The sequence below is a fragment of the Euphorbia lathyris genome, chromosome 3 (assembly GCF_963576675.1).
Source record: "Euphorbia lathyris chromosome 3, ddEupLath1.1, whole genome shotgun sequence".
Lineage (NCBI taxonomy): Eukaryota > Viridiplantae > Streptophyta > Magnoliopsida > Malpighiales > Euphorbiaceae > Euphorbia > Euphorbia lathyris.
Window position 1 is genome coordinate 97,637,035 of NC_088912.1, and position 9,121 is coordinate 97,646,155.

General features: G+C 36.2%; 1 protein-coding gene across 1 annotated transcript; it reads left to right on the top strand.

Moving 5' to 3' along the window:
• The first annotated feature begins 339 nt into the window (after nt 1-339).
• LOC136222811 (uncharacterized) lies at nt 340-8,682 on the top strand. The gene is made up of 3 exons (XM_066010524.1): nt 340-739; nt 3,225-3,583; nt 8,433-8,682. The coding sequence occupies exons 1-3, from the start codon at nt 359-361 to the stop codon at nt 8,680-8,682; spliced, it is 990 nt and encodes a 329-aa protein (XP_065866596.1). The 5' UTR covers nt 340-358.
• Nucleotides 8,683-9,121: the final 439 nt, after the last annotated feature.

Below are 9,121 nucleotides of genomic sequence, written 5' to 3' on the forward strand. Positions count from 1 at the left end.
TTGGGATATCGACGGACCCTTCGTGCCACCTTGTCCCTCCACCGATGATTGTAACAATAATTCATATATGGAATTAACAAGGATAAAAATTATTATCATTATAAGTTTACTACGGAGGATAACACTTTATACTTATTAATACTTTTAGTAAGGGATTCCAGTACTGAAGAGTGTCATGAGAGGAATTATTTTCACTAAAAATGTTTTAATGATGATATTTGTGCTTTTAATGAGGATATATTCCTTTTATAAAAGCCGTTTTTTGGTAGTGAAACTATCGAATTATATTTTTTTTCTTATGAATAAAGGAATGAATGAGATTTACGATCAGAAGTTGAGACACGCCTATGGTCTAGAGATGGTACATTTTATGTGCGAAAATATATCGAATATGGATAGAAATGAACTCGAAGAAAACGGAGTTCGTGAAGCATTCTTTGAAGCTGTGAAATATGGAGTGATTGAAATTGTTATTGCTATGCTTAAAGCCAATCCTAGTCTACTAAATGGTAAAGACATTTATGGGAATAACTTGCTCATGGCTGCAGTTCTACATCGTCAAGGAAAAATATTCAGCCTTGTTTATGCAATGAATACTAAGAAATATGACATGTTATTAGACCTCAATGATAAAGGGGATGGAATTTTACATGTTGCAGCCCTTTTAGCACCACCTAATAGACTAGCTGATATCCCCGGGGCAGCTTTGCAGATGCAACGAGAGCTACAATGGTACAAGGTAATCAACTTTCACGACATGCATATGTGACTGTCACTTAGATGACACGTGGTTGCCACATAGCTGACTGAAAAGACTTGTGTCAGCTAAGAAGCAGTTAAGCTAGGTGGCAGCAATGCACTTACATTAAACAAAAAAAAAAGGATAATTAATTTATTAGTCCCTATATTTTGACAAAACACACTGTTTAGTCCCTGTATTTTAAAAAACACATGGTAAGGTCCCTAACCTTTTTCTCAGTGAACTGTTTAGTCCTTCCGTCTGTTTGTTAGATTTTTTTACCGTTTATGACTTCGGAAATGACTAAATTACTCTTTACTATTTACTTTCAAACTTTAGAAGATGAAATCCAATTTAAAAGAAGAAGCTATTTGTATGGAGAACAAGAAAAAGAACTGACCCAATGCTTACGAATTTGAACGATTAAGAAGAAAATCAAGAAGAAGAACACTCAAAGTTGATTTCAGATGCATTACAGTTTAAATGAAAGGAAAATAAAAGAAAAGAAGAACGCAAATCCAAATTGACTAACAGAATCTTCATGAGAGTCTAACGGCAGGGACTAAACAGTTCACCGAGAAAAACGTTAGGGACTAAACTGTTTACCGAGAAAAATGTTAGGGACTTTACTGTGTGTTTTTGAAAATACAGGGACTAAACAGTGTGTTTTGTCAAAATATAGGGACTAATAAATTAATTACCCAAAAAAAAATTACATTAAAGACAAAGAAAAACCCTCAACCACCCGACCCATGCGATTCGCATCCATGACCTATAGGGTCATAGGTAAGCTCTCAACCAACATGTTAACAGCTTCACCACTAGATATTTACCAAATTTAACTCTAATGTTTCACACGGAAGTGTATATTTAGCCTCAATGTATATAATGGTGCAAATTTAACCCTAACGTTTTCATGCCATATCAATTTTAGTACCACTTTATAGAAAATTAGATAAAACTGGTTTGACTGGTGTTTAACTGTAACTTCAAACCTTCCAATCTTAATTATGTCTAAGATGTTTAGTGTATTACTAATAAAATCACAAAATTTCTGTTAAAATACTGAAATTAAATATGTTATATATAAGTTAATCACAATTTTTTTTGTCAAACTGTTTTAAATATTTAATGTGTTATTAATATAGTTACAAAAAAACAAGCCAAAAATGTACGAAACCATTTCAATTTATCGACAAACTTATTTGGAAGGTCCAATGTAATATTTAAATTACAGTCAAACCAATAATTTCAAATTTTTGATAGCATATGGTTAAAATTGATCTTGGTTGGAAAGGTTATGGTTAAATTTCCACTATTTCATACGTTTTGGCTAACTATGCACTTCGCTTGAAATATTATGGTTAAATTTGACCATTATCCCTCTAAAGAAACTTATTCACCCTTCTCCCTTAACTTGGTTAAAATTAGGACTGTAAATGAGCTGAGCCGCTAATGAGCTGTTCGGTATTCGGCTCGATAAAAGCTCGGCTCCACTCTACTCGGTTTATAAATGAGTCGCTCGCGAACACGATTTAGAAGCTCGATTTGTAAACTAACAGAGTTTGAGCACGACAAAGCTCGGCTCTAAAGCTGGCGAGCTGGCTTGGTTATAGGCTCGTGAACAAGTTCATGAACAAGCTCGATAGAAGCTCATGAATAATATCGAAGGAGATATTTAATGTTCATGCATGTAAAATTGTATTTTTTTCATTTGATAAACGTGATATTATTTTATTTGATATTATTTCATTCGCGAACACAATAAGCGAGCTTGTTCATGAACATGTTTAACAAGCTGCTCGCGAGCAAAGTTCGTGAACAAAAGAAATGAGCAGCTCGCGAGCTAAGCCCTGACATGATAAACGAGTCGGCTCGTGAACAAACGAGCCGAACTCAAACACAAATTTGAGCTCCAATATTAACATACTCATTAACATTATAGCAAGCCGATTTTGAATAGACCAAAACTCGACTCGGCTCGGTTCGATTACAACCATAATTAAAATGATCGAGTGCCCTCATGAACTTGTTAACCTCCTCTTATGTTACAACCTAATAAGATATTAATCATGTAATATTAGACAAATTCAAGGGTTAATGATGCATCCTTAATGTTCAACGGGCCAATGATCAATTTTTTTTTTTTTTGTCAAGTTGGAGAGGCTCGTGATGTATTCAGCCATTTCATATTTACGCATAGAACTAGCATCTTGAATTATATCAGTAGTATTCGTCTGAACGTTAGTGTACACCTGGACTCTAAATGACTGTGATGTATTCTACCATTTTATATTTACACATAGAACTATCATCTTGAATTATATCAATAGTGTACACCTGGACGGTAGTGTACACCTGGATCCTAAATGACTGAATAACCGTCATATATTCAACCATTTCATATTTACTCATAGAATTTGTATCTTGAATTATATCAATAGTGTTCGCTTGTACTCTGAATGACTGAATAACTGTGACCCAGGAAATAAAACGTATTGTACATCCATCATCTATAGAATCTGAGAACAAGTATGGAGAAAAAGCAAGTGAAATATTTACAGAAAGCCATAAAGAATTGGTTGCAAATGGAGATAAATGGATGAAAGAGACAGCAACATCTTCAACAGTTGTAGGTGCATTTATAATAACAACTATGTTTACAGCAGTATTTACAGTTCCTGGTGGTTACATTCAAGACAAAGGATTCCCAATATTCTCACATAAAATATTGTTCAAGGTATTCCTAGTATCAGATGCAATATCTCTCTTTGCATCTTCAACATCAGTGCTAATGTTCTTAGGAGTTCTGAATTCTCGTTATGCAGAAGAAGATTTCCTCAAGTCATTTATTAGAATATACATACTTGTATCCTTTAATTGATATTAAGGGTAGTATAGAACTTTCACCCATTTGTATTTCTATTGCTTATGTTGTAACTGCTATATAAAGCAGTGTTTTCCCTTTTTCATAAATAAGAGATTCTATTTTCATCTCCATTGTTCTTCTCATCACAATATGGTATCAGAGCTTGATGGTTAAGATCATCACGCTTCATCAATGGTAAAAACCAGTTATCTGAGTGCTTTGCAAAGAGGAATTGAAGAACACTTAGAGATTGAAGAATCTACCGAAGAAACTAATTCATCGGCCGATTCATCTTCAGAATCATCGATTAATTCAATTAATTCATCAAAAGTGAATATAAATCGCAACAATGAAAACAGAGACAGTGAAAAGGATGGATCGGCATCTTCAAGGCTCGACAGGTATGGATCTGCTCACCATACTGATAATCCAAGCCTGGTGTTAGTTCTCGTTCTTCTCACCGGAGCAAATTACATTTCATGGTGTAATATCATGACAAGAGCATTACGAGCCAAGCGGAAGCTCGATTACATACTCAAAGATAATTTTGAGCCCGAGAAGGACACACAAGAGCATGATGGATGGGAGGAGGTAGATAGCTTGGTCTATTCCTGGATCATTAACAGCATTTCGAAGGAATATGCCGAAGGATTTCTATATGCAACAACTGCTCGTAGTTTGTGGATCCAGATCAAACAACGGTTTGGCGAGAATGACGGAATCATGTTCTTCCACTTGAAGCAAGAAGTTAATTCAATTGTTCAAGGTAATCTCTCTGTTACTGCTTATTTTACAAAACAGAGAAAGATCTGGGATGAGATGTCAACACTTAGGCCATTGCCTTCGTGTACCTGTGGAGAAGCTAGAACTGTGATTCAACAATTTTGTGATGAAGATCAATTGCTACTTTTCTTAGCTGGTTTGAGTGAAGAATATGAACATGTTAGGAATCAGATTTTGTTGCTTGATCCATATCCATTGCTAAATAAAGCTTTTTCTATGATTTTGCGAGTGGAAAAGCAAAAATCGAATTTGCTCATAGATCCTGCACAGGATTTATCACATTCTGTTGTGAATGCTGTTTTTACTCATCCTAATGCTCGTGGCGATATGAAGAAAAAGTCAGTGATGGCAAAAGAGGATAAATATTGTGTACACTGCAGACGCAGTGGTCACATAAAGGAGGAATGCTTTAAGATAGTAGGTTATCCGGATTGGTTTAAAGGAAACAAGAAGAAGAAACAAGTTGCTGGTGCTGCTCTTGAGATGGATTCTCCTTGTGATCCTACTGATTCACTAGAGAAAGGAGTTCAGGAAATGGTGCAGAAGGAAATGCAGAAGTACTTAGCAAGGGGCAAAGCTATTGGAGAAGACTTTACTGCTTTTGCACATGAAGATAGCAGTGGTAATTCTTATGCTCTTTCTTCTCTTGTTTCTGTTAATGCTTTGTGGATAGTGGATTCTGGAGCAAGTACACATATGTGTAAAGATGTTCATCTATTATTGCATTTACCAGATGGTTCCGTTCAAACTGTATATCATACAGGCACAGTTAACATTAATTCATTATTGCAACTGACAAATGTGCTGCATATTCCTGCATTTCAGTTTAATCTCTTATCAGTGGGGAGGTTACTTGATACAAGAAGGTTTGGTGTTCAGTTTTTAGCTGAGACTTGTGTCTTGCAGGACTTGGTTTCTAGAAGAAAAATTGCAGAAGGAAAGTTGGTAGCAGGCTTATATCAACTGCAGCAAGATATGGTACATATTAATACTAGTAAGAAGTCTACACTCAATAATGAAGTTGTTGTTTTAAATGTTGTTGTTGACAATTCTGTTATAGCTATGTGGCATCATAGATTAGGTCACATTTCTGACCATAAAGTTGCACATATAAAGAACCTGCCATGTAATCTTTTGAATCACCATTGTGCAACATGTCACAAGGCAAAGCAGCATAGGTTGCCATTTTGCAATAGCGAAATTAGAACTGAAAAATCATTTGAGTTGCTTCATATGGATGTGTGGGGTCCATATAAGCAAACTTCCCTTACAGGTTCTAAATATATGTTAACTGTTGTTGATGATTACACAAGGCTCACATGGACTTTCTTATTCAAATCTAAGGATAGAGTTCTTATCCTACTTCAGCATTTCTTTCAAACACTCAAAACACAGTTTGATGCTGTTATCCTCAAAGTCAGAACTGACAATGGTACTGAGTTCATGGGAAGTCAAACTCAGGCACTATTTCAAAAATATGGTGTTATTCACCAAAGATCCTGCATCCACACACCACAGCAGAATGGTGTAGTGGAAAGAAAACATCGTTTTCTAGCTGAAACTGCACGAGCACTACTCTTTCAATCTGGTCTTTCAAATAAATTTTGGGGTGAAGCTATGCTCTATGCTACTCATCTCATCAATTTATTGCCAACAAAAACCCTTGATTGGCAGAGTCCATATTTTAGGTTCCACAAGAAGGAACCTAACTACACAGAGTTAAAGAGCTTTGGTTGTCTATGTTATGCAACAGATACACAGGCTCATAAAGATAAATTTGAGCCTCGAGCTCATCAAGGAATCTATTTAGGTTTATCTCCTGGCCAAAAGGGATACAAAGTGTATCTTATTGAGAAACAACAGTTGGTTGTATCAAGAGATGTTCGTTTCTATGAAACACAATTCCCCGGTGATCTAATGCCTGAAAACAATATACCAGATTGTCCATTGCCATATTTCTCTGTCATGCCTATACCAAATATATCTGACATTCCTTCTACCTCACATACCATAAATATTCCTATTTCCGCAACTGCTTCACCACCCCAATCACCAACTACCTCAGTGTCCCAAACACCAATCCCCTCACTATCTCATACTCCGATCATTAGTCCTGCACCCACAAGTTCAAACACTTCTTCTCATACTCCCCAAACCCCTTCAAATTCATCTCACTCCAATGCCTCCCAACCTGAACCTATACCACCTAAAAGAGTTATCAAACAACCTCAGTGACTTAATGACTTTGTGGTCAATTATGCTGATAGTTCTCTTACCTGTACAACAACACATGATACTTATTTGGCTAATATTGTGAAAGTTAAAGAGCCAAACACTTACAATGAGGCATGTACCCAACTTGAATGGCTAGAAGCCATGGCCAAAGAACTTCAAGCCTTGGAGGAGAATGAGACATGGACTCTTGTTGAATTGCCAGCAGGGAAGCAACCGATTTCATCTAAGTGGGTGTATAGGATAAAATATAATGCTGATGGAAGTGTGGACAAATATAAAGCTAGATTGGTTGCTAGGGGGTATGATCAGAAATATGGTGTGGATTATACAGAGAGTTTTTCTCCTGTCACTAAAACTGTCACAGTAAGGCTATTTTTGGCAGTTGCAGCAACCAAAGTTTGGCCTATTCATCAAGTGGATGTGAATAATGCTTATTTGCATGGGTATGTAGATGAGGAGATATACATGTGTCCACCAGCAGGTTATACAAAGTCAAAAAAAGGTCAAGTATGCAAACTCACTAAGTCTTTATATGGACTCAAACAAGCAGGGCGTCAGTGGTATAAAGAATTCACTTCTATCTTGCAACAACTTGGTTTTCACAAATCTATGCATGATTATTGTTTACTGACTAGACAATTAAATGGGCATTTTACTGCAATTGTGATCTATGTTGATGACATGCTCATTACTGGTTCTTCTGAAGAGCAAATTGCAGAGATCAAAAGTGCATTACATAAGGCATTTACTATAAAGGATCTTGGTTATGCTAAATATTTTCTTGGGGTTGAATTACATAGATCATCTGCTGGAATCATTTTGTCACAAGGGAAATATATTGCTGATTTGTTAGTTGATGCTGGACTATCTAATGCTGCTACTGCTACAAGTCCCTGCCCTAGTGGAGTGCAACTAGATCAACCAAATTCTTCTCCTTTATACTTCGATGCAGAAAAGTATAGAAGGATCATTGGCAGAATTCTGTATTTAGGGTTTACCAGGCCTGACATAGCATTCATCACTCAACAATTAAGCCAATACATGAATTCACCAACTCAACAACACTGGAATGTAGCCTCACATGTTCTTCGCTACTTGAAGGGAACAAGGCAATTGGGATTATTTTTCTCAGCAAAAAATGATGGTTTACTAACTGCTTTTTGTGATTCAGACTGGGGGAGATGTAGAGTAACAAGGAAATCTGTCACAGGTTACTGCATTTTCTTGGGAAGCAGTTTGATTTCATGGAAAGCCAAGAAACAGTCAACAGTCAGTAAATCATCGGCTGAGGCTGAATATAGATCCATGGCAACCACAGTCTGTGAGTTAAAATGGCTAAGCTATTTGTTACCTGAATTTCAACTTAAGGTTCAGCTTCCTATTCCTCTTATGTGTGACAATCAAGCTGCCATTTGTATAGCTGCAAACCCAGTCTTCCAAGAGAAGGTAAAGCATATTGATATAGATTGTCATGTGGTTCGTGAATATCTGCAACAAGGTTTCATAGTGACTCCTTTTGTTCCTTCACAAAACCAGTTGGCAGATATACTTACCAAGAATTTATCTGGTTCACAAATGCAGCCTTTGCTTGTCAAGTTAGGATTGTTAACCATAACTCTCCCAACTTGAGGGGCGGGTATTAGAATATACATACTTGTATCCTTTAATTGATATTAAGGGTAGTATAGAACTTTCACCCATTTGTATTTCTATTGCTTATGTTGTAACTGTTATATAAAGCAGTGTTTTCCCTTTTTCATAAATAAGAGATTCTATTTTCATCTCCATTGTTCTTCTCATCACAATATCATTGCCTACAAAATTGATGATTGGTTTATCAACTCTTTTCATTTCAATTTCATCTATGATGGTTTCATTTTGTGCTACTCTTATGCTAATTCTAAGAGGAGAATTGGAGCTTGTGATTCCTATTTTTGTTATGTTAGGGGTTGTACCTATTACCCTCTTTGTCTTGCTTCAATTTCCTCTCCTTGTTGAGATCTTTGTGTCCACATATGTACCAGGCATCTTTCATAGAAAAATGCAATACTGGTAGGCCTCACATATTCTGAAATTTCTTGTAAGTGTTGGGATGTAAGCACTTTATTGTTCCTTAATTAATAAAAGGGTGTTTTTTTTAATATCATCACCTTGTTTTTTTTTAATATATGAACTAACGAGTTCACTTCAAGATGGTATACCATGGTACATGTTTTTTTGCAGATGATATTATATTGGTTGATGAGACGAAAGAAGGCGTGGAGTGGAAGTTGGAACTATGGAGACAAACTTTGGAATCTAGAGGATTTAAGTTGAGTCGAAGTAAGACAAAATATTTGGAGTGTAAGTTTAGCGGCAATAAGAGTAGGAAGGCAGGGACAATCACCCTAGATGGGAGAGTTATTCATACCTCGGATTGCTTCCGGTATTTAGTGTCTATCATACAAACTGATGGAGAAGTAGATGGAGATGTTGCTCATAGGATTAAATATGGT

What these genes read in the sequence shown, in the direction of transcription:
- LOC136222811 (XM_066010524.1), top strand. Translation starts at nt 359, where the DNA reads ATGGTACATTTTATGTGCGAAAATATATCGAATATGGATAGAAATGAA. An exon ending in GAGAGCTACAATGGTACAAG is followed by an intron (nt 740 to 3,224) that starts GTAATCAACTTT and finishes ACTGTGACCCAG; the next exon opens with GAAATAAAACGTATTGTACA. An exon ending in GCAGAAGAAGATTTCCTCAA is followed by an intron (nt 3,584 to 8,432) that starts GTCATTTATTAG and finishes TCTCATCACAAT; the next exon opens with ATCATTGCCTACAAAATTGA.